Source organism: Tachyglossus aculeatus, chromosome 24, assembly GCF_015852505.1.
Source record: "Tachyglossus aculeatus isolate mTacAcu1 chromosome 24, mTacAcu1.pri, whole genome shotgun sequence".
Taxonomy (NCBI): Eukaryota; Metazoa; Chordata; class Mammalia; order Monotremata; family Tachyglossidae; genus Tachyglossus; species Tachyglossus aculeatus.
The window spans coordinates 22,987,704-23,014,815 of record NC_052089.1 but is presented as its reverse complement, the minus strand read 5'-3'; the positions used below and the strand labels follow the sequence as shown (position 1 = coordinate 23,014,815).

General features: G+C 49.2%; 1 protein-coding gene across 1 annotated transcript in view; it reads left to right on the top strand.

Annotated features, from left to right (window-relative positions):
- The first annotated feature begins 3,223 nt into the window (after positions 1-3,223).
- The window catches only part of SIM2 (SIM bHLH transcription factor 2), a 47,888-nt gene continuing 23,999 nt past the window's right edge, over positions 3,224-27,112 (top strand). Inside the window, exons 1-3 of the mRNA XM_038766168.1 lie at positions 3,224-3,398; positions 17,705-17,787; positions 20,172-20,261. Of these exons, the coding sequence (XP_038622096.1) occupies positions 3,224-3,398; positions 17,705-17,787; positions 20,172-20,261 (348 nt within the window). The remainder of the gene's footprint in view (positions 3,399-17,704; positions 17,788-20,171; positions 20,262-27,112) is intronic.

Here is a 27,112-nt window from a genome sequence, read left to right as displayed (position 1 = left end):
TAAGCGCTTAATACCATCATTATTATTATTGTGATTACCTTCTATCCCCCCCAGCGCTTAGAACAGTGCTTGGCACATAGTAAGCGCTTAATAACAAATACTATTATTATTATTACTTTGTATCTACCCCAGCGCTTAGAACAGTGCTTGGCACACAGTAAGCGCTTAACAAATACCATCAGTATTATTATTATTGTTATTATTACCTTGCATCACTCCCAGCGCTTAGAACAGTGCTTGGCACCTAGTAAGCGCTTAACAAATTCCATCATTATTATTATCGTGATTACTTTCTATCCCCTGCCACAGCGCTTAGAACAATGCTTGGCACCTAGTAAGCGCTTAATAAATACCATCATTATTATTATTGTGATTACCTTCTATCCGCCCCCCCCCCCCCCCAGGCGCTTAGAACAGTGTTTGGCACCTAGTAAGCGCTTAATAACAAATACTATTATTATTATTATTACTTTGGATCTACCCCAGCGCTTAGAACAGTGCTTGGCACACAGTAAGCGCTTAACAAATACCATCAGTATTATTATTATTATTGTTATTATTACCTTGTATCCCCCCAGCGCTTAGAACAGTGCTTGGCACCTAGTAAGCACTTAACAAATACCATCAGTATTATTATTGTGATTACCTTCTATTCCCCCCGCCAGCGCTTAGAACAATGCTTGGCACACAGTAAGCGCTTAACAAATACCATCATTATTATTATTGTGATTACCTTGTATCCCCCCCAGCGCTTAGAACAGTGCTTGACACATAGTAAACGCTTAACAAATACCATCATTATTATTATTGTGATTACCTTGTATCCCCCCCAGCGCTTAGAACAGTGCTTGGCACACAGTAAGCGCTTAACAAAATACCATCATTCAGCTGTGTGACTTTGGGCAAGTCACTTCACTTCTCTGGGCCTCAGTCACCTCATCTGGAAAATGGGGATTAATATTGTGAGCCCCACATGGGACAACCTGATCACCTTGTATCCTCCCCAGCGCTTAGAACAGTGCTTTGCACATAGTAAGCGCTTAACAAATACCAAAATTTATTTATTTTTTGTTCATTCATTCATTCAATCGTATTTGAATTCCCTCCTTTCTCTCCCCCTCCTCCCTCTCCCCCTCGCCCCCGCCTTACCTCCTTCCCCTCCCCACAGCACCTGGATAGATGTATTTTTTACGGATTTATTACTCTATTCATTTTATTTGTACATATTTATTCTATTTATTTGATTTTGTTAATATGTTGTGTTTTGTTGTCCGTCTCCCCCTTCTAGACTGTGAGCCCTCTGTTGGGTAGGGACCGTCTCTCGATGTTGCCGACTTGTCCTTCCCAAGCGCTTCGTCCAGCGCTCTGCACACAGTAAGCGCTCAATAAATACGATTGAATGAATTTCTTGAGCGCTTACTGTGTACAGATCACTGGACTAAGCGCTGTTATATGTATATATGGTTGTACGTATTTATTACTCTATTTTATTTGTACATATTTATTCTATTGATTTTATTTTGTTAAGATGTTTTGTTCTCTGTCTCCCCCTTCTAGACTGTGAGCCCGCTGTTGGGTAGGGACCGTCTCTAGATGTTGCCAACTTGGACTTCCCAAGCGCTTAGTCCAGTGCTGTGCACACAGTAAGCGCTCAATAAATACGATTGAATGAATCCCTTGAGCGCTTACTGCGTACAGAGCACTGGACTAAGCGCTATTATATGGATATATGTTTGTACGTATTTATTACTCTATTTTATTTGTACATATTTATTCTATTTATTTTATTTTGTTAATATGTTTTGTTTTGTTGTCCGTCTCCCCCTTCTAGACCGTGAGCCCGCTGTTGGGTAGGGACCGTCTCTAGATGTTGCCAACTTGGACTTCCCAAGCGCTTAGTCCAGTGCTGTGCACACAGTAAGCGCTCAATAAATACGATTGAATGAATCCCTTGAGCGCTTACTGCGTACAGAGCACTGGACTAAGCGCTATTATATGGATATATGTTTGTACGTATTTATTACTCTATTTTATTTGTACATATTTGTTCTATTTATTTTATTTTGTTAATATGTTTTGTTTTGTTGTCCGTCTCCCCCTTCTAGACCGTGAGCCCGCTGTTGGGTAGGGACCGGCTCTAGATGTTGCCAACTTGGACTTCCCAAGCGCTTCGTCCAGCGCTCTGCACACACTAAGCGCTCAGTAAATGCGATTGAATGAATCTCTTGAGCGCTTACTGTGTACAGAGCACTGGACTAGCCACTGTTGGGTAGGGACCGTCTCTATATGTTGCCAACTTGTACTTCCCAAGCGCTTAGTACAGTGCTCTGCGCACAGTAAGCGCTTAATAAATACAATTGATTGATTGGACTAAGCGCTATTCTATGTATATATGGTTGTACGTATTTATTACTCTATTTTATTTGTACATATTTATTCTGTGGATTTTATTTTGTTAATATGTTTTGTTGTCTGCCTCCCCCTTCCAGACTGTGAGCCCGCTGTTGGGTAGGGACCGTCTCTAGATGTTGCCAACTTGGACTTCCCCAAGCGCTTCGTCCAGCGCTCTGCACACAGTAAGCGCTCAAATAAATACGATTGATTGATTGACTGGACTTCCCAAGCGCTTCGTCCAGCGCTCTGCACACAGTAAGCGCTCCATAAATGCGATTGATTGATTGACTGATTGGACTTCCCAAGCGCTTCGTCCGGCGCTCTGCACACAGTAAGCGCTCACTAAATACGACTGAATGAATCTCTTGAGCGCTTACTGTGCACAGGGCACTGCTGTTATCATCGTCCCGCCCGCCCCCCAGAGGAGTCAATCAATCAGTAGTATTTATTGAGCGCCTACTGTGTGCAGAGCACTGGACTAAGCGCTTGGGAAGTCCAAGTTGGCAACATAGAGAGACGGTCCCTACCCCCAGGCCCAGCCTGGGCAGGGCAGGTCGGGGCCCCCTAAGGGGGACGCCCCTCGCCCCCCCACCCCCATCCCACCCCCCCATCCCATCCCACCCCTATCCCGCCCCCAGCCCCGCCCCTGCCCGCCCCCGCCTCCGCCTCCAGGCCGCCCGGGCTGGGCCGGGACTCCTCCGCCCGTGCGCTCTCCTCTCGTCGGGAAGAAAGCCGCAGCCCAGGGCAGGAGGGCAGGGGGGCGTCCAGCCAGTGCCCAGCCGGTGCCCAGCCGGTGCCCGGGCGGTGCCATGCCCGGCGCGGGGGCGCCATGAAGGAGAAATCCAAAAACGCGGCCAAGACGCGGCGGGAGAAGGAGAATGGGGAATTCTACGAGCTGGCCAAGCTGCTGCCCCTGCCCTCGGCCATCACCTCCCAGCTGGACAAGGCCTCCATCATCCGCCTCACCACCAGCTATCTGAAGATGCGGGCCGTCTTCCCCGAAGGTGCGGGGGGGCCCGGGGCGCGGGGGATCGATACTGACTAGCTACCACTAAAGGGATGGATGAACCAACCGCTCCTCAGACTGCCACCCACAGAGAGCCGGGGTGGGCGCCGGCTTGGGTTTCGGGTGGTTTGGGGGTGTCCGGGGGCGGGGGATATTGGTCTTGGGGTGCCCGGAGGCGAGGGATACTGGCTTTGGGGTACCCGGGGGCGAGCGACGTCGGTTTGGGGTTGTCCGGGGGCGAGGGATATTGGTTTTGGGTTGTCCGGGGGCGAGGGATACTGGTTTGAGGGTACCCGGGGGCGAGCGACGTCGGTTTGGGGTTGTCCGGGGGCGAGGGTTATTGGTTTTGGGTTGTCCGGGGGCGAGGGTTACTGGTTTTGGGGTCCCCGGGGGCGAGGGATGTTGGTTTTGGGCTGTCCGGGGGTGGGGGATATTGGTTTTGGGGCTCCCGAAGGCGAGGAGTATTGGTTTTGGGGTACCCGGCGGCAGGGAATATTGCTTTTGGTTTACCCGGGGGCGGAGACTATTGTTTTTGCGGTGTCCGAGGGCGAGAGATGTGGGTTTTGGAGTGCCCTGGGGAGACAGGATGTGGGTTTGGGGGTGCCCTGGGCGCTCGTCCGTGCCCCCCTGCCCTTCCTCCCCTCGCTTTCTTTCGGCCGCGGTTCCCATGGTGGGGGGGGGGGGGGGGGTGTCACCGGCCGGGAGGGGTCTCTAAGGGTCTTCCGACCCCGCGGCCTGGAGGCTGGGGAGGAGGGAAAGGATATTCGATGCGGGGGCTACTGATTTCGGGGTCCCCTGGGGGCGAGGGACGGCGGTTTTGGGGTACCCGGGGGCGAGGGATATTGGTTTTTAGTTGTATGGGGGCGAGGGATATTGGTGTTGGGCTACCCGGGGGCGAGGGATGTTGGTTTTGGGATGCCCGAAGGCGAGGGGTATTGGTTTTGGGTTGTCCGGGGGCGAAGGATTTTTTTGGGGGGTACCCGGGGGTGAGGGACATCGGTTTTGGGTTGTCCGGGGGCGAAGGATATTGGTTTTTCGTTGTCCAGGGGCGAGGGATATTGGTTTTGGGGTGCCCGAAGGCGAGGAATACTGGTTTTGGGGTACCCGGGGGCGAGCGACGTTGGTTTTGGGTTGTCCGGGGGCGAGGGATATTGGTTTTCGGCTACCCGGGGGCAAGGGACATCGGTTTTGGGTTGTCCGGGGGCGAGGGATATTGGTTTTTGGTTGTCTGGGGGCGAGGGATATTGGTTTTGGGGTGGCCGAAGACGAGGGGTACTGGTTTTGGGGTACCCGGGGGCGAGCAGCGTTGGTTTTGGGTTGTCCGGGGGCGAGCGACGTTGGTTTTGGGTTGTCCGGGGGCGAGGGATATTGGTGTTGGGCTACCCGGGGGCGAGGGATGTTGGTTTTGGGCTGTTCGGGGGTGGGGGATATTGGTTTTGGGGCTCCCGAAGGCGAGGGATATTGGTTTTGGGGTACCCGGCGTCAGGGAACATTGCTTTTGGTTTACCCGGGGGCGGAGACTATTGTTTTTGGGGTATCCGAGGGCGAGTGATGTGGGTTCGGGGGGTGCCCTGGGGAGAGGGGATGTGGGTTTGGGGGTGCCCTGGAGCGGAGGATATGGGTTTCGGGGTGTCCGGGGGGCGGGGGATACTGACCTGCCGAGCTGGAGGAGCTGCGGCCTACCGGCGGCCTGGATTCAGTCGGGATTGATTCCAGGAGAAGATCATTCCGACGGAAAGGCGAATTTAGGTTGGGAATGGGGTGGCCCGCCGGCCGGCCGGCCGGCCTGCCCATGGGCAGGGGAGGAAGGGCGAAAGAAGGGGGGACCCAGGGGGCAGTCCGGCGGGATTAGAACGGTGCTTCGCACATAGTAAGCGTTTAACAAATACTACTGCTACTATAAATGCTATTATTATTGGAGAAGCAGCGTGGCTCAGTGGAAAGAGCCCGGACTTTGGAGTCAGAGTTCATGGGTTCAAATCCCGGCTCCGCCACTTGTCAGCTGTGTGACTTTGGGCGAGTCACTTAACTTCTCTGGGCCTCAATTCCCTCATCTGGAAAATGGGGATTAAGACTGTGAGCCCCCTGTGGGACAACCTGATCACCTTGTAACCTCCCCAGCGCTTAGAACAGTGCTTTGCACATAGTGAGCGCTTAATAAATACCGTTATTATTATTATTGGGCCCAGAGAAATTTGAGGAGACGTCTGGGTTGGGGCGAAGAGTCCCGAGGGGCTGGCACCGGAGGGGTCTTTGTGGAGGGAAGCTTAGTACAGTGCTCTGCACACAGTAAGCGCTCAATAAATACGATTGAATGGATGAATGAGGGAAGATGGGGCGGGGGTTAACGAGGAAGACTTTCGGGCCCGGGAATTGGGCTCCGGGTGGACAGGAGAAGCCCCTCACTCGTTCCCGGTTTCTTTCCATCCCCAAATGGTCCATCCCTACTGCTCCCAACCGAGGGATGGGAGTCCCGGGGGTGGGCGAAGGACCGGCCTTGCGGGAAAAAAAGGAAAGGAAACGGGAAGAGGGACCGGCCGGGATTCCCGGAGTCCATGAAGCTGGCGGAGCGGGAACCCGCCTGGTGCGAATCCGCTCAGGGGTGGGGCCTGCTGAGTCCGGGGAAACTGAGTCCGGGACCGCACGGGGATAATAATCGTGATAATAATAATGGTCATGGTGGTATTTAGAGCAGCGGCGTGGCTTAGTGGAAAGAGCCCGGGCTTGGGAGTCAGAGGACGCGGGTTCTAATCCCTCCTCATCTGTTGTGTGACCTTGGGCAAGCCACTTCGCTTCTCCGTGCCTCAGTCACCTCATTACCTCATCTGTTAAATAATAATAATAATGGTATTTGGTAAGCGCTTGCTATGTGCGAAGCACAAACGAGGATGAAGACTGCGAACCCCATGTGGGACACAACCTGATTTCCTCGTATCTACCCCAGCGCTTAGAACAGTACGTTTCATATAATAAGCGTTTAACAAGTACTGTTATTATAATATTATTACTAATTCTTATTATTAATCGCCAGGCACTCTACTAAACGCTGAGGTGGTTACAAGCACTGGGACAAGTCACTTCACTGTGCCTCAGTTCCCTCCTCTGTAAAATGGGGACTAAGACTGTGAGCCCCACGTGGGACAACGTGATCATTTTGTATCCCCCTAGCGCTTTGCACATAGTAAGCGCTTAACAAATACCATCACTATTATCATTATTACAAGGAAATCGGGTTGGACACATAGTCCCTGCCTGCATGGGGCTCACCGTCTTCATCCCCATTTTACAGATGAGGCAACTAAGGGCCAGAGAAGTGAAGTGGCTTGCTGAAGGCCTCACAGCAGACGAGTGGCGGAGGTAGGATTAGAACCCATGACCTAGCGATGCCCAGGTCGGTGCTGTGGCCACTCCCGGGAGAGGGATTTCGCCCTTTTCCAAAGAGGAGCGGGCAGGTCGCGGGGAGAAAGACCCCTGCGATTAAGAACGAGCGCGGGACCCGTCGTCTGGGGAGCGGGGTGTCCACGTGGGGGAGGGTCTTTGCGGTGGATAATAATAATAATTATTGCATTTGTTAATAATAATAATAACGGTATTAAGCGCTTATTGTGTGCCCACCACTGTTCTAAGCGCCGGTAGATACAAGGTACTGAGGTTGTCCCACGGGGGGCTCACAGTCTTAATCCCCATTTTACAGAGGAGGGAACTGAGGCCCAGAGAATAATAATAAATAATAATGATGGTATCTGTTAAGCGCTTACTATGTGCACTGTTCTAAGCTCTGGGGAGGTTACAAGGTGATCAAGTTGTCCCACGGGGGGGGCTCACAGTTTTAATCCCCTTTTTCCAGATGAGGGAACTGAGGCACAGAGAAGTGAAGTGATTTGCCCAAAGTCACAGAGCCGACAAGTGGCGGAGCCGGGATTAGAACCCACGACCTCTGACTCGCAAGCCCGGGCTCTTTCCGCTGAGCCGCTTATGTGCGAAGCACTGTTCTAAGCGCTGGATCTGTGCGAACCCCTGCCCTAAGGCTTGGGGGGGTGTCTGGGACCAACTCTTCTGGGTTTCCCCGCACATTTTCTGGGGCAGGGACATTTCGCAAATGCGTTTGTGAGTGCGTTTACCGGATAGTCAGCTTCTCCTGGGCCGCGGTCGTAGTCTCCCAAGCGCTTAGGACAGTGTCCTGCCCCCAGTAAGCGCTCAATAAATACCACGAGTGGATTGGTTGCCGAACGTACGGGGCTCGTATTTTTTACTTCTGTTAGGCCTTTTTTATGGGCGGGTTTATGTGAGCCCACTGTTGGGTAGGGACCGTCTCTGTATGTTGCCGACTTGTCCTTCCCAAGCGCTTAGTACAGTGCTCTGCACCCACTAAGCGCTCAATAAATACCACTAGTGGATTGGTTGTCGAATGTACGGGGCTCGTATTTTTTACTTCTGGTAGGCCGTTTTTATGGGCGGGTTTGTGTGAGCCCACTGTCGGGTAGGGACCGTCTCTATATGTTGCCGACTTGTCCTTCCCAAGCGCTTAATACAGTGCTCTGCACCCACTGAGCGCTCAATAAATACCACTAGTGGATTGGTTGCCGAATGTACGGGGCTCGTATTTTTTACTTCTGGTAGGCCGTTTTTATGGGCGGGTTTGTGTGAGCCCACTGTCGGGTAGGGACCGTCTCTATATGTTGCCAACTTGTCCTTCCCAAGCGCTTAGTACAGTGCTCTGCACCCAGTAAGCGCTCAATAAATACCACTAGTGGATTGGTTGCCGAATGTACGGGGCTCGTATTTTTTACTTCTGGTAGGCCGTTTTTATGGGCGGGTTTGTGTGAGCCCACTGTCGGGTAGGGACCGTCTCTATATGTTGCCAACTTGTCCTTCCCAAGCGCTTAGTACAGTGCTCTGCACACAGTAAGCGCTCAATAAATACCACTAGTGAATTGGTTGCCGAACGTACGGGGCTCGTATTTTTTACTTCTTTTAGGCCGTTTTTATGGGCGGGTTTGTGTGAGCCCACTGTTGGGTAGGGACCGTCTCTCTATGGTGCCAACTTGTACTTCCCAAGCGCTTAGTACAGTGCTCTGCACACAGTAAGCGCTCAGTAAATACGGTTGAATGAATGAATGAAGGTGAGCGTGTGTTTTTGAGGGTGTTCCCGTAAGTGTGTACGCCGTCCACACCGACTCCCCGATTCTTCGACCACAACCAGCTTCAATTTTCGGTCGGAGCCGGGACTGGCAGCCCCAAAGTCTGGGCGGAGAGAGGGGTGTGTGTATGAAAGAGAGAGAGAAAGAGAGAGGGATTTTTTGTGTATGTGAGAGAGAGATTTATGTGTGTGTGAGAGAGTTTTATGTGTGTGAAAGAGAGTTTTGTATATGGGTGTGTGAGAGTTTTTGTGTTTGTGTTTTTTGTGTGTGTATGCGAGAGAGAGAGAGAGAGAGAGAGAGAGAGAGAGAGGGTTTTTTTTGTGTGAGACTTTTGTGTGTGTGATACTTTTGTGTGTGTTTTTGAGGGTGTGTGTGTGTATGGGGGGTTTGTGTGTGAGAGTTTTTTAGTGTAATAGAGAGTTTTGTGTATGGGTGTGCGTTTGTGTGTGTTTTTTGTGTGTGTGTTAGAGTGTGGGTATGAGAGAGAAAGAGAGAGGGTTTTTTTGTATGTGAGTTCTGTGTGTGAAAGTTTTGTGTATGGGTGTGTGTGAGAGTTTGTGTGTTTTTTTGTGTGTGTGTGTTAGAGAGTGTGTGTAAGAGAGAGAAAGAGAAAGGGGTTTTTTGTTTGTGAGAGTTTTGTGTATGAGGGCGTGTGAGTTTTTGTATGTGTGTTTTTTGTGTGTGTGTTAGAGAGTGTGTTTGTGTGTATGAGATAGATAGAGAGGGGTTTTTTGTGTGTATGAGAGAGACAGATAGAGGGGGGTATTTTGTGTGTGAGAGAGTTTTGTTGTGTCTCCCCCTTCTAGACTGTGAGACCGTTGTTGGGTAGGGACTGTCTCTGTATGTTGCCGACTTGTACTTCCCAAGCGCCTAGTACAGTGCTCTGCACACAGTAAGCGCTCAATAAATACGACTGAATGAATGAAGGAATTGGATGTGTGAAAGAGAGTTTTGTGTATGGGTATGTGTGTGAGAGTTTTTGTGGTTTTTTTGCGTGAGTTTGTGTGAGTGTGTATGAGAGGTTTTTTGTGTGTGAGTTTTGTGTGTGTGTGAGTTTTTGTGTGTTCTTTTGTTTGAATTTGTGTGTGAGAGAGGGGGGAAAGAGAGAGAGAGAAAGCGCTTTCTCCGAATACACTCCCCTTTCCTATGCAGTCCGGGGAGCGGGCGGTTCCTGTTCCCTGGGAATCTGGAAAGGGCCCGTCTTCAGCCTTGGAAAAACGGCCACAGACTACGTCTAAACCGGGAGATTCCCAGGAGAACCCAGGAGCTTCCCGATCATTGAAGCCAAACGGGATTTCGAGAGAAAACCTGTATAATCCGGGTGGTTTATCCGGGTGGACGCGGCCCTCGGCCGCGCTCGAAGAAGCTGGTGGCCCTCGCAAAGTGTCCGCATAATAATAATGATGATGGCATTTGTTAAGCGCTTAGTACGTGCCAAGCACTGTTCTAAGCGCTGGGGGAGATCCAAGGTGATCAGGTTGTCCCACGGGGGCTCACAGTCTTCACCCCCATTTTCCAGAGGAGGGAACTGAGGCCCAGAGAGCCCGTTGTTGGGTAGGGACCGTCTCTATCTGTTGCCGACTTGTACTTCCCAAGCGCTCAGTACAGTGCTCTGCACACAGTAAGCGCTCCATAAATACGATTGAATGAAGTGGCTTGCCCAGAGTCACACAGCTGACAAGTGGCGGAGTCAGGATTAGAACCCAAGCCCTCTGACTCCCGAGCCCCCAAGATGCCCCGTTGGCCGCGGTTCTCTGACGATTGTTTGGAGGCTGAAATAGGCGCCTACCTGAGTTTGACGAGAGTTTTCCGGGCGTATGGGATGATGATGGTGGCACTGTTGGGTAGGGACTGTCTCTATAATGTTGCCAACTTGTACTTCCCAAGCGCTTAGTACAGTGCTCTGCACACAGTAAGCGCTCAATAAATACGATTGATTGATTGATTATTAAGAGCTTATTATGTGCAAAGCACTGTTCTAAGCGCTGGGAAGGTTACAGCGTGGCTCAATGGAAAGAGCCCGGACTTTGGAGTCAGAGGTCTTGGGTTCAAATTCCGGCTCCGCCACTTGTCAGCTGTGTGACTTTGGGCAAGTCACTTACCTTCTCTGGGCCTCAGTTACCTCATCTGGAAAATGGGGATTAAGACTGTGAGCCGCCTTGGGACAAGCTGATCACCTTGTAACCTCCCCAGAGCTTAGAACAGTGCTTGGCACATAGTAAGCGCTTAATAAATGCCACTATTATTATTGTTATTATTATCAGATGGTCCCACTGGGGGCTCACAGTCTTCATCCCCGTTTTCCAGATGAGGGAACTGAGGCCCAGAGAAGTGAAGCGACTTGCCCAAAGTCACCCAGCTGACAGTTGGCGGAGGCGGGATTTGAACCCATGACTTCTGAATCCAAAGCCCGGGGTCTTTCCACTGAGCCACGGGATAGAACAATTTCTTTCGGGAAAGAAAGGCGGCGCGGGCTCCGGGATTAGTTGTTTGGGTGGTCGCAGTCGCCTCAGGTCGGCTCCACGCCCCGGGGGCCATTCTATTTATTCTATTTATTTTATTTTGTTCATATGTTTTGTTTTGTTCCCCTTCTAGACTTTGAGCCCACTGTTGGGTAGGGACCGTCTCTATATGTTGCCAACTTGTCCTTCCCTAGCGCTTAGTACAGTGCTCTGCACACAGTAAGCGCTCAATAAATACGATTGACTGAATAAGCGCCCAATAAATACTATTGAATGAATGAATGAATGAATGGCCTGGGGCTGGGGGCGTCCTCCGGATCGGCCCCTCCAAATTAACCCCCTTGCTCGTCTCCTTCCATGCCAGGAGCGCCGTCTCCACGCCGAGTATTGTAGTAATAATTAATCAATCAATCAATCGTATTTATTGAGCACTTACTGTGTGCAGAGCACTGTACTAAGCGCTTGGAAAGGACTATTCGGCAACACATAGAGACAATCCCTACCCAACAACGGGCTCGCAGTCTAGAAGATAATGGTATTTGTTAAACACCGTGTTCTAGTTTATTCATTCAATCGTATTTATTGAGCGCTTACGGTGTGCAGAGCACTGTACTAAGCGCTTGGAAAGGACAATTTGGCAACAGAGACAATCCCTACCCAACAACGGGCTCGCAGTCTAGAAGATAATGGTATTTGTTAGACACCATGTTCTACTTCGTTCATTCAGTCGTATTTATTGAGCGCTTACGGTGTGCAGAGCACTGTACTAAGCGCTTGGAAAGGACAGTTCGGCAACAGAGACAATCCTACCCAACAACGGGCTCGCAGTGTAGATGGTAATTCATTCATTCATTCAATCGTATTTATTGAGCGCTTGCTGTGTTCAGAGCACTGTACTAAGCGCTTGGAAAGGACAGTTCGGCAACAGAGACAATCCCTACCCAACAACGGACTCGCAGTCTAGAAGATAATGGTATTTGTTAAACCCATTGTTAATACCTTGTTAAATGGTATTTGTTCAAATCCCGGCTCTGCCAATTGTCAGCTGTGTGACTTTGGGCAAGCCAGTTCACTTCTCTGGGCCTCAGTTACCTCATCTGGAAAATGGGGATGAAGACTGTGAGCCCCACATGGGACAATCTGATCACCTTGTATCCTCCCCAGCGCTTAGAACAGTGCTTTGCACATAGTAAGCGCTTAACAAATGCCATCATCATCATTATTTTATATATATAGAGAGAGAGAGAGAAGCAGCGTGGCTCAGTGGAAAGAGCCCGGGCTTTGGAGTCAGGGGTCATGGGTTCGAATCGCGGCTCTGTCAATTGTCAGCTGTGCGACTTTGGGCAAGTCACTTCACTTCTCTGGGCCTCAGTTCCCCCATCTGTAAAATGGGGATTAAGACTGTGAGCCCCCCGTGGGACAAGCTGATCTCCTTGTAATCTCCCCAGCGCTTAGTGCAGTGCTTTGCACATAGTAAATCCTTAATAAATGCCATCATTATATATATTATATTATATTAATAATAACATATAATGATGGCTTATTGAGCTCTTACTGTGCTCAGAGTGCTGGACTCAGCGCTCGGGAAAGTGCGGTGCTATAATAAACAGTGGCATTCCCCTCTCGTTCCCCTCTCCATCCCCCCATCTTACCTCCTTCCCTTCCCCACAGCACCTGTATATATGTCTGTACATATTTATTACTCTATTTATTTATTTATTTTACTTGTACATATGTAGTCTATTTATTTTATTTTGTTAGTATGTTTGTATGTTAGTATGTCTGTCTCCCCCTTTGAGACTGTGAGCCCACTGTTGGGTAGGGACTGTCTCTATATGTTGCCATCTTGTACTTCCCAAGCGCTTAGTACAGTGCTCTGCACACAGTAAGCGCTCAATAAATACGATTGATTGATTGATTCCCCCCGGCCCGTGGGACGTGCTCTGCGCCCACTAAGCGCTCAATAAATACAGTCCTTTGCACATAGTAAGCGCTTAATAAATGCCATCATTATTAAATACAATGGAATTAGTGAATTAATTAATTAATGAAAAGGCAGGGGAGCTCCGGAGATGCCAGGAGCCGGCGGATGAGGGTCTTTGGAGTCGACTCGGTGGGAGTCGATTGGGTTCGATTCGGTGAGTTGCAGTTTGCGGGCGTCTATTGAGTTCGACAGTGCTCAGCGCACAGTAAGCGCTCAATAAATACGGTTGAATGAATGAATTCGCCTCGACCTCTTCGGGGCGGTTTGACTGGGAGGGGAGGGAGGCCTCCGTTTCCCGATATTGCGAGCCAAAGCATGTCGCTCCTGAACTATACGAATAGTTGCGGTTTTAATAATAAAATAATAATAATAATAATAATAGCATTTGTTAAGCGCGTACTATATGCCAAGCACTGTTCTAAGCGCTGGGCAAGGTGATCAGGTTGTCCCACCTGGGGCTCACAGTCTTAATCCCCATTTTCCAGATAAGGGAACTGAGGCCCAGAGACGTGAAGTGACTCGCCCAAAGTCACACAGCGGACAACTGGAAGAGCCTCACTCACTCACTCAATCGTATTTATTGAGCGCTTACTATGTGCAGAGAAGCAGCGTGGCTCTGGAGTCAGAGGTCATGGGTTCAAATCCCGGCTTCCCCAGTTGTCAGCTGTGTGACTTTGGGCGAGTCACTTCACTTCTCCGGGCCTCAGTTCCCTCATCTATAAAATGGGGATGAACACTGTGAGCCCCCCGTGGGACAACCTGATTACCTTGTATCCCCCCAGCGCTTAGAACAGTGCTTTGCACATAGTAAGCGCTTAATAAATGCCATTATTATTATTACTAAGTGCTTGGGAAGTACCAGTCGGCAACATATAGAGACGGTTCCTACCCAACAACGGGCTCACAATCTAGAAGGGGGAGACAGACAACAAAACAAAACATAACATGACAAAAAAAAAAAACCATGTAGACAGGTGACAAAACATGTAGACAGGTGACAAACAATCTAATTAGACAAACAATCTAAGTGTGCCTTAAGGGGGAAAAGAATGGAAATCTTAGAAAGTATGCTGCCTCGGACATGTAAGGTTTAAGGGTGTTAAAAGCCAGGTGACAAAACTGTGGCGGAATTAGAACCCAAACCCGGGCCCTTTCCACTGAGCCACGCTGCCTCTTTAGCCTGAATCACCCGGATTAATCAGCCCCTTTAGACCCGAGCTCGTTGCGGGCCGGGATTGTCTGTCTTTACTGCTGTATTGTAATAATAATAATAATTATTATGGTATTGTACTTTCCCAAGCGCTTGGTACAGTGTTCTGCACACAGTAAGCGCTCAAACTATACAATCGAATGAATGAATGAACCTGGTCCATTAGTCTCCAACAAAACTCCACTTGCGAATAATAATAATAATGATTGTTATTTGTTAAGCGCTTACTATGTGCCAAGTACTGTTCGAAGCGCTGGGGTAGATTCAAGGTAAGTAGGCTGTCCTGCGTGGGGCTCACAGTCTTTATCTCCATTTTACAGACGAGGTAACTGAGGCCCAGTGAATAATAACAATAATGATGATGGTACTGTTAAGCGCTTACTATGTGCCAAGTATTGTTCTAGCGCTGGGGTAGATCCAAGGTAAGTAGGCCCACCTGGGGCTCACAGTCTTTATCTCCATTTTACAGATGAGGTAACTGAGGCCCAATGAATAATAATAATAATAATTATAATTATAATGGTATTTGCTAAGCGCTTACTATGTGCCAAGCACTGTTATAAGCGCTGGAATCATAATAAAGCACCTGCTATGTGCCAGGCACTGTTCTAAGTGCTGGGGTAGATACAGGGTCATCAGGTTGTCCCACGTGGGACTCACAGTCGTCATCCCCATTTTCCAGATGAGGAAACTTAGGCACAGAGAAGTGAAGTGGCTTGCCCAAGGTCACACAGCAGACAAGTGGCGGAGCCAGGATTATGAAGAAAAATTTACTGCATAATTCTGCATTGAAACAGTGTGGTCTAATGGGTAGAGAAGGGGCTTGCCCAGGGTCACGCAACAGACAAGTCAGCGTGGCTCAGTGGAAAGAACATGGGCTTTGGAGTCAGAGGTCATGGTTCAAATCCCGGCTCCACCAATTACCAGCTGTGTGACTTTGGGCAAGTCACTTAACTTCTCTGAGCCTCAGTGAGCTCATCTGTAAAATGGGGATTAAGACTGTGAGCCCCCTGTGGGACAACCTGATCACCTTGTATCCCCCCCCACCAGTGCTTAGAACAGTGCTTTGCACGTAGTAAGAGCTTAACAAATGCCATCATTATGATTATTATTATCCCCCCGTCTATAACGCGAGCGCGCACGCTCTCCCGGGAATTTCCTAGGGTTCCCCCCGTCTTACCTCCTTCCCTTCCCCACAGCACCTGTATATATGTTTGTACATATTTATTACTCTATTATTTATTTATTTTACTTGTACATATCTATTCTATTTATTTTGTTAATATGTTTGGTTTTGTTCTCTGTCTCCCCCTTCTAGACTGTGAGCCCACTGTTGGGTAGGGACTGTCTCTAGATGTTGCCAACTTGTACTTCCCAAGCGCTTAGTACAGTGCTCTGCACACAGTAAGCGCTCAATAAATATGATTGATTGATTGATTGATTGCAAAGCACTGTTCTAAGCGCTGGGGGGATGGATACAAGGCGATCAGGTTGTCCCACGTGGGGCTCACAGTCTTCATCCCCATTTTACAGTTGAGGTCACTGAGGCCCCGAGAAGTGAAGTGACTTGCCCAAAGTCACACAGCTGACAAGTGGTGGAGCCGGGATTAGAACCCATGACCTTTGGCTCCCAAGCCCGGGCTCTTTCCACTGAGCCACGCTGCTTCTCTATTTGGGGGGAGGGGGCTTTGGTCCGGATAGGAAGGGCCAAATTCATTCATTCAATTGTATTTATTGAGCGCTTACTGAGTGCAGAGCACTGTACTAAGCGCTTGGGAAGTACAAGTTGGCAACATATAGAGACGGTCCCTACCCACCTGTTCCAAGGCTGCGGTTTCTCGCGGGGTAGAGGGAGATGGCCCGGGCTGGGTGTTTCTAACAGTCGTGATTATGTTATTTGTTGAGCGCTTATTTTGTGCCAAGCACTGTTCTAAACGCTGAGGTAGATCCAAGGTGATCAGGTTGTCCCACGTGGTGCTCGCAGTCTTCATCCGCATTTTCCAGATGAGGTAACTGAGGCCCAGAGAATAATAATAATGGTATTTGTTGAGCATTTACTATGTGCCGAGCAATGTTCTAATCACTGGGGTAGATACAAGAAATAATAATAATAATAATAATGGTATTAAGCGCTTACTATGTGCCAAGCACTGTTCAAAGCGCTAGGGTAGATACAAGGTAACCAGGTTGTCCCACGTGGGGCTCACAGTCTTCATCCCCATTTTCCAGATGAGGGAACTGAGGCCCAGAGAATAATAATAATGGTATTTGTTAAGTGCTTACTATGTGCCAAGCACTGTTCTAATCACTGGGGCAGATACAAGGAAATAATAATAATAATAATAATGGTATTAAGCGCTTACTATGTGCCAAGCACTGTTCAAAGCGCTAGGGTAGATACAAGGTAACCAGTTTGTCCCACGTGGGGCTCGCAGTCTTCATCCCCATTTTCCAGATGAGGTAACCGAGGCCCAGAGAATAATAATAATGGTACTTGTTAAGCGCTTACTATGTGCCAAGCACTGTTTTAATCACTGGGGTAGATACAAGGAAATAGTAATAATAATAATGGTATTAAGCGCTTACTATGTGCCAAGCACTGTTCAAAGCGCTAGGGTAAATACAAAGTAGCCAGGTTGTCCCACGTGGGGCTCACCGTCTCAAGCCCACGTGGATTTGAACCCACGACCTCTGACTCCCAAGCCCGGGCTCTTTCCACTGAGCCACGCTGTTTCTTCAAGCAGCGTGTGCTTACTATGTGCCAGGCACTGTCCTAAGCGCTGGGTTTGCGTGCCCCCCTTTCTGTGTGCTTGTGGTGACCTATGTGTCCTCTTGTACTTCCCAAGCGCTTAGTCCAGTGCTCTGCACACAGTAAGCGCTCAATAAATGCGATTGAATGACTGAATGAATATCCTCATGTTCGCAGGTCCCAGGACAAGCAGTGTCTAGAACAGTGCTTGGCACGTAGTAAGCTCTTAACAAATACCATCATTAAGTCTACATGTTTTGTATTGTTGTCTGTCTCCCCCTTCTAGACTGTGAGCCCACTGTTGGGTAGGGGCCGTCTCTATATGTTGTCGACTTGGACTTCCCAAGCGCTCAGTACAGTGCTCTGCACACAGTAAGCGCTCAATAAATACGATTGAATGAATGAATAAAACCCTCCCGTCCACTTCCCAGCCGGCTTCGGCCCCCGTTCCCGGGATTTTCTCTCCCTTGGACCTTCCCCCCACCTAAACAGGAATCCAGGGAGCAGAGGCTGCCTCAGTTTCCCCATCCCGGGAACCCCCGGGATTCTCTCTCCTTTGGACCTTTTCCCCCACCCAAACGGGAAGCCAGGGAGCAGAGGCTGCCTCAGTTTCCCCACCCCCCAAATCCCCACCCCCCTAAATCCCCGCCCCTGTTTGTCTTACGAGACGGACTCAGGCGTCCCGCAGACAGGACGAGGTACTGTAGAGAGCGCCATTTCCAAGTCGTCACCGCCTCTTTGTCCTCTTCCCTCCCCAGGTCTGGGCGACGCCTGGGGACAGCCGAGCCGCCTGGGGCCTCTGGACAGTGTGGCCAAGGAGCTGGGCTCCCACCTGCTGCAGGTAAGGACACTCCAGGCATCTCAGCTCACATGGCCCAGAGAAGCAGGGGGAGCTTATTATTATTATTATTATTAATGATAATAATAATCATTATTCATAATCATCCTTGCTATTATTCTCTATGCCGCAGTGCCCTCCTCTGTAAAATGGGGATGAAAACTGTGAGCTCCACGTGGGACATCCCGATTACCTTGCATCCCCCCCAGCGCTTAGTGCTTGGCACATAGGAAGTGCTTAATAAATACCATCATTATTATTATTATTACTCTCTGGGCCGCAATGACCTCCTCTGTAAAATGGGGATGAAGACTGTGAGCCCCACGTGGGACAACCCGATTACCTTGCATCCCCCCCGCAGCGTTTAGTGCTTGGCACATAGGAAGTGTTTAATAAATACCATTATTATTATTCTCTGGGCCGCAGTGACCTCCTCTGTAAAATGGGGATGAAGACTGTGAGCCCCACGTGGGACACCCCGATTACCTTACATCCCCCCCGGCGCTTAGTGCTTGGCACATAGGAAGTGCTTAATAAATACCATTATTATTATTATTATTCTCTGGGCCGCAGTGCCATCCTCTGTAAAATGGGGATGACAACTGTGAGCTCCACGTGGGACACCCCGATTACCTTGTATCCCCCCAGCGCTTAGTGCTTGGCGCATAGTAAGTGCTTAATAAATACCATAATTATAATTATTATTATTCTCTGGGCCGCAGTGCCCTCCTCTGTAAAATGGGGTTGAAGACTGTGAGCCCCACGTGGGACACCCCTATTACCTTGCATCCCCCCCAGGGCTTAGTGCTTGGCACATAGGAAGTGCTTAATAAATACCATCATTATTATTATTATTATTCTCTGGGCTGCAGTGACCTCCTCTGTAAAATGGGGATGAAGACTGTGAGCCCCACGTGGGACACCCCGATTACCTTGCATCCCCCCAGTGCTTAGTGCTTGGCACATAGTAAGTGCTTAATAAATACCATAATAATAATAATAATTATTCTCTGGGCCGCAGTGACCTCCTCTGTGAAATGGGGTTGAAGACTGTAAGCCCCACGTGGGACACCCCGATTACCTTGCATCCCCCTCCCCCCCCCCCAGCGTTTAGTGCTTTGCACATAGGAAGTGCTTAATAAATACTATTATTATTATTATTATTATTATTATTATTATTATTCTCTGGGCCGCAGTGCCCTCCTCTGTAAAATGGGGATGAAGACTGTGAGCCCCACGTGGGACACTCCGATTACCTTACATCCCCCCCAGAGCTTAGTGCTTAGCACATAGGAAGTGCTTAATAAATGCCACTATTATTATTATTATTATTATTATTGGGCCGCAGTGCCCTCCTCTGTAAAATGGCGATGAAGACTGTGAGCCCCATGTGGGACACCCTGATTACCTTCCAGCACTTAGAACAGTGCTCAGTGCTTAGAACAGTGCTTTGCACATAGTAAGCGCTTAATAAATACCATCATTATTATTATTGTATCCCCCCACAGCGCTTAGAACAGTGCTTGGCACACAGTAAGCGCTTAACAAATACCATAATTATTATTATTATTATTCTCTGGGCCGCAGTGACCTCCTCTGTAAAATGGGGATGAAGACTGTGAGCCCCACGTGCGACAGCCTACTTACCTTGTATCTACACCGGCGCTTAGAACAGTACTTGGCACATAGTAAGCGCTTAACTATTATCATTATTATTATTATTATTATTATTATTATATTATTCTTCTAAGGAGAGTTCCTCTCCCTCTAAAACCCTCCCTTCCACTTCCCAGCTCGTTTCAGCCCCGGAGAGAGGCCGGGAGACCCAGAATCTTGGGCCATCCCCGAGATTTCCCGGGATTGTCTCTCTCTTATAATAATAATAATGGCATTTATTAAGCTCTTAATATGTGCAAAGCACTGTTCTAAGCGCTGGGGAGGTTACAAGGTGATCAGTTGTCCCCCGGGGGCTCGCAGTCATTCATTCATTCAATCGTATTTCTTGAGCGCTTACTGTGTGCAGAGCACTGTACTAAGCGCTTGGGAAGTCCAAGTTGACAACATATAGAGACGGTCCCGACCCAACAGTGGGCTCACAGTCTAGAAGGGGGACTTAATCCCCATTTTACAGATTAGGGAAATGAGGCCCAGAGAAATTAAGTGATTTACCTCCCTACCCAAACAGGAATCAGTCAATCTCATTTATTGAGCGTTCACTGTGTGCAGAGCACTGGACTAAGCGCTTGGGAAGTCCAAGTAGGCAACATATTGGAATCCAGGGAGCAGAGGCCGGCCCGCTCCTGCCTCAGTCTCCCCGCCCCCCCAAATTCCCAGCCCCGTTTCTCCTCCCAGGAGGACTCACCTTCCCCCATCTTTCCCTCCCGCAGACCCTGGACGGCTTTGTGTTCGTGGTGGCGTCTGACGGCAAAATCATGTACATTTCCGAAACGGCCTCCGTCCATCTGGGGCTGTCCCAGGTAGGACGCGTTTTCTTGTCCCCAAAGGTGACATTCCGCGGGAGGAAATCAGTCAATCAATCAATCGGTCGTATTTATTGGGCGCTTACTGTGTGCAGAGCACTGTACTAAGCGCTTGAAAAGTCCCGGGAGGCGAGCAGAGGGCCCGGCGCCCCTTCATCTGGGTGTGGGGGGGGGGGGGGGGGCTTTCGTGCCCGTGAACGCAGGAGAGAGCCCTGGCCCTCCGGGAGTCGGAAGATCGGGGCTTCTAATCTGCCGTGTGACCTTGGTCGAGTCATTCAATCAATCAATCAATCAATCGTATTTATTGATTGCTTACTGTGTGCAGAGCACTGTACTAAGCGCTTGGGAAATACAAGTTGGCAGCATCTAGAGACGGTCCCTACCCAACAGTGGGCTCACAGTCTAGAAGGGGGAGACAGAGAACAAAATAAAACGTATTAACAAAATAAAATAAATAGAATAGATATGTACAAGTAAAATAAATAGAGCAATAAATATGTACAAACATATATACATATATACAGGTGCCGTGGGGAAGGGAAGGAGGTAAGGCGGGGGGGATGGAGAGGGGGAAGAGGGGGAGAGGAAGGAGGATGGGACCCAGGGGTGGAGTGGAGAGATTCCCCTGACCAGACCCACTCAATCGTATTAATTAATAATAATAATAATAATGGCATTTATTAAGCACTTACTATGTGCAAAGCACTGTTCTAAGCGCTAGGGAGGTTACAAGGTGATCAGGTTGTCCCACGGGGGGCTCACAGTCTTCATCCCCATTTTACAGATGAGGGAACTGAGGCCCAGAGAAGTGAAGTGACTTGCCCAAAGTCACACAGCTGACAGTTGGCGGAGCCGGGATTTGAACCCATGACTTCTGACTCCAAAGCCCGGGCTCTTTTCCACCGAGCCACGCTGCTTCTATTTATTTATTGAGCACTTACTGTGTGCAGAGCACTGTACTAAGCGCTTGGGAAGTCCAAGTTGGCAACATATAGAGGCGGTCCCTACCCAACAGCGGGCTCACAGTCTAGAAGGGGTCACTTCACTCATTCAATCGTACTTATTGAGCGCTTACTGTGCCCACTGTTGGGTAGGGACCCGTCTCTACGTGTTGCCAACTTGTACTTCCCAAGCGCTTAGTGCAGTGCTCTGCACACAGTAAGCGCTCAATAAATACGATTGAATGAATGAATGGAGTACTCTACTAAGAGTACAATTCGGCAAGAGATAGAGGCAGTCCCTCCCCAACAACGGGCACTTCACTTCTCTGGGCCTCAGTTACTCATCTGGAAAATGGGGGTGAAGAAGCCGCGTGGCTCAGTGGAAAGAGCCCGTGCTTTGGAGTCAGAGGTCATGGGTTCAAATCCCGGCTCCACCAATTGTCAGCTGTGTGACTTTGGGCAAGTCACTTCACTTCTCTAGCCCTCAGTTACCTTGTCTGTAAAATGGGGATTAAGACTGTGAGCCCCCCGTGGGACAACCTGATCACCTTGTAACCTCCCCAGCGCTTAGAACAGTGCTTTGCACATAGTAAGCGCTTAATAAATGCCATTATTATTATTATTATTCTCTGGGCCTCAGTTACCTCATCTGGAAAATGGGGATTGGGAGCAGCAGCGTGGCTCAGTGGAAAGGGTCCGTGCTTTGGAGTCAGAGGTCATGGGTTCGAATTCCGGCTCTGCCAATTAGCTGTGTGACTTTGGGCAAGTCACGTCACTTCTCTGGGCCTCAGTTACCTCATCTGGAAAATGGGGATTAAGACTGTGAGCCCCCCGAGGGACAACCTGATCACCTTGTAACCTCCCCAGCGCTTAGAACAGTGCTTTGCACATAGTAAGTGCTTAATAAATGGTATTTAAAAAAAGACTGTGAGCCCCCTGCGGGACAGGGACTACACCAGTCCGATTTGCTTGTAGTCACCCCAGCGCTTAGTACGTGCCTGGCACATAGTAAGAGCTTAACAAATACCAGAATAATAATAATTATTCTCTGGGCCTCAGTTTCCTCATCTGTAGAATGGGGATTAAAACTGTGAGCCCCACGAGGGACGTGGACTGATGTCCAACCTGATTCGCTCGTAGCCACCTCAGCGCTTAGTACAGTGCCGGGCACACAGTAAGCGTTTAACAGATAACACAATTATTGTTATTATTATTACGCGACGGAGTACATTGATGTGTGATGGCGAGACTGCTGGGGCCGGGTCGATGAACGCTGTCCGCCGTGTGTGTGTGTCTTTGTGAGCGCGAAACTGTAGACGTGTGTGTCTTTGTGACCGCTAGGACTGTGTGTCTGTGTGAGCGCAGAACTGTAGACGTGTGTGTCTGTGTGAGCGCAGATCTGTAGGCGTGTGTGTCCTTGTGAGCGCAGAACTGCAGGGGTGTGTGTGTTTGTGAGCGCGGAATTGTTAAGCGTGTGTGTCTTTGTGAGCGCAGAACTGTTAGGAGTGTGTGTCTTTGTGAGCGCGGAACTGTTAGGAGTGTGTGTCTTTGTGAGCGCGGAACTGTTAGGAGTGTGTGTCTGTGTGAGCGCGGAACTGTTAGGAATGTATGTTAGAAGCAGCGTGGCTCAGTGGAAAGAGCCCGGGCTTTGGAGTCAGAGGTCATGGGTTCGAATCCCAACTCCGCCACATGTCTGCTGTGTGACCTTGGGCAAGTCACTTCACTTCTCTGAGCCTCAGTTACCTCATCTGTAAAATGGGGCTTAAGACTGTGGACCCCACATGGGACAACCTGATCACTTTGTATCCCCTCCAGCGCTTAGAACAGTGCTTTGCACATAGTAAGCACTTAACAAATGCCAGCATTATTATTATTATGTCTGTGTGAGCGCGGAACTGTAGGATGCATGTCTTTTTGAGCGTGGAACTGTTAGGCGTGTGTGTCTTTGTGAGCGCGAAACTGTAGACGTGTGTGTCTTTGTGAGCGCGAAACTGTAGACGGTTGTGTCTTTGTGAGCACGAACTGTTAGGAATGTGTGTCTTTGTGAGTGCGGAACTGTTAGGAGTGTGTGTCTGTGAGCGCGGACTGTTAGGAGTGTGTGTCTGAGCGCGGAACTGTTAGGAGTGTGTGTCTGTGTGAGCGAGGAACTGTAGGCGTGTGTGTCTGTGTGAGCACGGAACTGTTAGGAGTGTGTGTCTTTGTGAGTGCACAACTGTTAGGAGTGTGTGTCTGACCGCGGACTGTTAGGAGTGTGTGTCTGAGTGTGGAACTGTAGACGTGTGTGTTTTTGTAAGCGCGGAACTGTAGGCGTGTGTGTCTGTGAGCACGGAACTGTTAGGCGTGTGTTTTTGTGAGCGCAGAACTGTAGGCGTGTGTGTTTTTGTGAGTGCAGAACTGTAGGCGTGTGTGTTTTTGTGAGCGCAGAACTGTAGGCGTGTGTGTCTGTGTGAGAGCGGAACTGTTAGGCATGTGTGTCTGTGAGCGCGGACTGTTAGGAGTGTGTGTCTGTGTGAGTGTGGAACTGTAGACGTGTGTGTTTTTGTAAGCGCGGAACTGTAGGCGTGTGTGTGAGCGCGGAACTGTAGGCGTGTGTGTCTGTATGAACGCGGAACTGTAGACTTGTGTGTCTTTGTGAGCGCGGAACTGTAGTCGTGTGTGTTTTGTGAGCGCAGAACTGTAGTCGTGTGTGTCTGTGTGAGTGTGGAACTGTAATAGTAGTAACAACTATGGCATTTATTAAGCGCTTACTATGTGCAAAGCACTGTTCTAAGCACTGGGGAGGTTACAAGGTGATCAGGTTGTCCCCCGGGGGGCTCACAGTCTTCATCCCCATTTTATAGATGAGGTAACTGAGGCACAGAGAAGTTAGACGTGTGTGTCTTTGTGAGCGCGGAACTGTAGACGTGTGTGTCTTTGTGAGCGCGGAACTGTAGGCGTGTGTGTTTTGTGAACGCAGAACTGTAGGCATATGTGTCTGTGTGAGCGCGGAACTGTTAGGAGTGTGTGTCTGTGTGATCGCAGAACTGTTAGGAATGTGTGTCTGTGTGAGCGCGGAACTGTAGGCGTGTGTGTCTTTGTGAGCGCCAAACTGTTAGGAGTGTGTGTCTGTGTGAGCGCGGAACTGTAGGCATGTGTGTCGAACAGTGCTTGGCACATAGTAAGCGCTTAATAAATGCCATTATTATTATTACGAGCGCGGAAATGTAGACGTGTGTGTCTGAACAGCACTTGGCATATAGTAAGAGCTTAATAAATGCCATTATTATTATTATGAGCGCGGAAATGTAGACGTGTGTGTCTGTGGGGCGCGGAACTGTAGACGTCTGTGTCTGTGTGAGCGCGGAACTGGAGGCTTCTGTGTCTGTGTGCGCGCGGAACGGCATTCATTCAATCGTATTTCTTAAGCGCTTATTGTGTGCAGAGCACTGTCCTAAGCGCTTGGGAAAGTACCCTACAACAATACAGTCCGTGCCCACAACGAGTTCACAGTCTCGAGTGGGGGGAGAGGCAGGCATCAGCCTTCCCTGACTGAGCCCCCTCCTTCTCTCCCCCTCCCCACAGCACCTGTATATTTGTATATATGTTTGTGCATATTTATTACTCTATTTTACGTGCACATATTTATTCTATTTATTTTGTTAATATGTTTTGTTTCGTTGTCTGTCTCCCCCTTCTAGACTGTGAGCCCGCTGTTGGGTAGGGACCGTCTCTATGTGTTGCCAACTTGGACTTCCCAAGCGCTTAGTACAGTGCTCTGCACACAGTAAGCGCTCAGTAAATACGATTGAATGAATGAATGAATCAGCTGGTTGGGGAAGGGGGGTGTTTTTCGGGCCCACGGCTATTCAGCTGAATTTCACAGTCAGGGGCGTCTTCGGGTGCAAAAAGAGTGCGTTTGTGTGTGTATGTGTGAACGTGGTGTGCGGTGGGCAAGCAAAATAATAATAATGGCATTCGTTATGCGCTTACTATGTGCAAAGCACTCTTCTAAGAGCTGGGGTGGATGCAAGGTCATCAGGTTGTCCCACGTGGGGCTCACAGTCTTCATCCCCATTTTACAGAGGAGGGAACTGAGGCCCAGAGAAGTGAAGGGACTTGCCCAAAGCCACACAGCTGACAAGGGGAAGAGGCGGGATTAGAACCCACGACCTCCGACTCCCAAGCCCGGGCTCTTTCCACTGAGCCACGCTGCTTCTCTGCCCTCTCCCGACAGCGGAAAGAGACAGGCCGCCATTCATTCAATCGTATTTATTGAGCGTTTACTGTGTGCAGAGCACTGTACTAAGCGCTTGGAAAGTACAGTTAGGCAACAGAGACAATCCCTACCCAACAACGGGCTCACAGCATGAATGTATATGTCTATATATCTATATATCTCCCCCTTGTAGACTGTGAGCCCGTTGTTGGATAGGGACCGTCTCTATCTGTTGCCGATTTGTACTTCCCAAACGCTTAGTCCAGTGCTCCGCACACAGTAAGCGCTCAATAAATACTACTGAATTAATGAATCTATAATTTTATTTATATTAATGCCTGTTTATTTGTTTTGCTGTATCCCCCCCGGCCCCAGGCTGCAAAGCCCGCGTTGGGCAGGAATTGTCTCTCTACTGCTCTATTGTACTCTCCAAGCGCTTCCAGCGCTTAGAACAGTGCTTTGCACATAATAATCGCTTAATAAATGCCATTATTATTATTAGTAGTAGTACAGTGCTCTGCACACAGTAAGCGCTCGATAAATTCATCCATTCAATCGATGTGCATATAGCTATAATTCTATTTATTCCGACGGTTTTGAAACCTGTCTACATGGTTTGTTGTCTGTCTCCCCCTTCTAGACTGTGAGCCCGTTGGTGGGTAGGGAACGTCTCCATCTGTTGCCAAATTGTACTTCCCAAGCGCTTAGTACAGTGCTCTGCACACAGTGCTACAGTACTACACAGTAAGCGCTCAATAAATACGATTGAATGAATGAAGGAATTGAGCGCTCACTGCGTGCAGAACACCGAATGAATGATTGAGGACTTGGCCCATACTAATAATAATGTTAAGCGCTTACTATGTGCGAAGCACTGTTCTAAGCGCTGGGGGGATACAAGGTGATCAGGTTGTCCCATGTGGGGTTTACAGTCTTAATCCCCCTTTTCCAGATGAGGGAACTGAGGCCCAGAGAAGTGACTTGCCTCAAGTCACACTGATGGCATGGGAGGGAGCCCATCACAGCCCGGAAAAAAAAAAATAACGTTTTTCAGAGGGAGAATCGGGTAGCCCCGTGGCCCTAAAATGAAACCGACAAACCGTCAACTGGGTCTGAAAGAGCGGTTTCTTTTTTCCCCTCCGACCCCCGGCGGCCTCAGACAGACGGGGGAACGATAACCCGAACCCGCAAGGGCTTTGGACCAAAGCTGCGTTACATCAGTTTACCCAAACGCGGTTAAGCGGAAACGAAACATGTCGGCTTATGTGTTTTGGGGCTTTGGTAATTGAAAAAGTAAATGACCGCCTCTGATTTTACTTGTACACATCTATTCTATTTATTTTATTTCGTTAGTATGTTTGGTTTTGTTCTCTGTCTCCCCCTTTTAGACTGTGAGCCCACTGTTGGGTAGGGACTGTCTCTATATGTTGCCAATTTACTTCCCAAGCGCTTAGTACAGTGCTCTGCACACAGTAAGCGCTCAATAAATACGATTGATTGATTGATTGAACCACCTTTTCGGGGCTTGGGCCCGAGGGGAGTTCGCCCCCTGCCCCGGCTTGTCAGTTTAATTTTATTTTTATTTTATTTTTGTTAACTTGGCAGAGCGAGGCTTCTGTTGTGCCCCTTGCTTACAAACTTCTGTTCCCCTGGGTGCCCTCTGTGCCCGGGGCGGAGGGGAAGGAGGGGGACACAGAAGCTGCCTTGGAAAC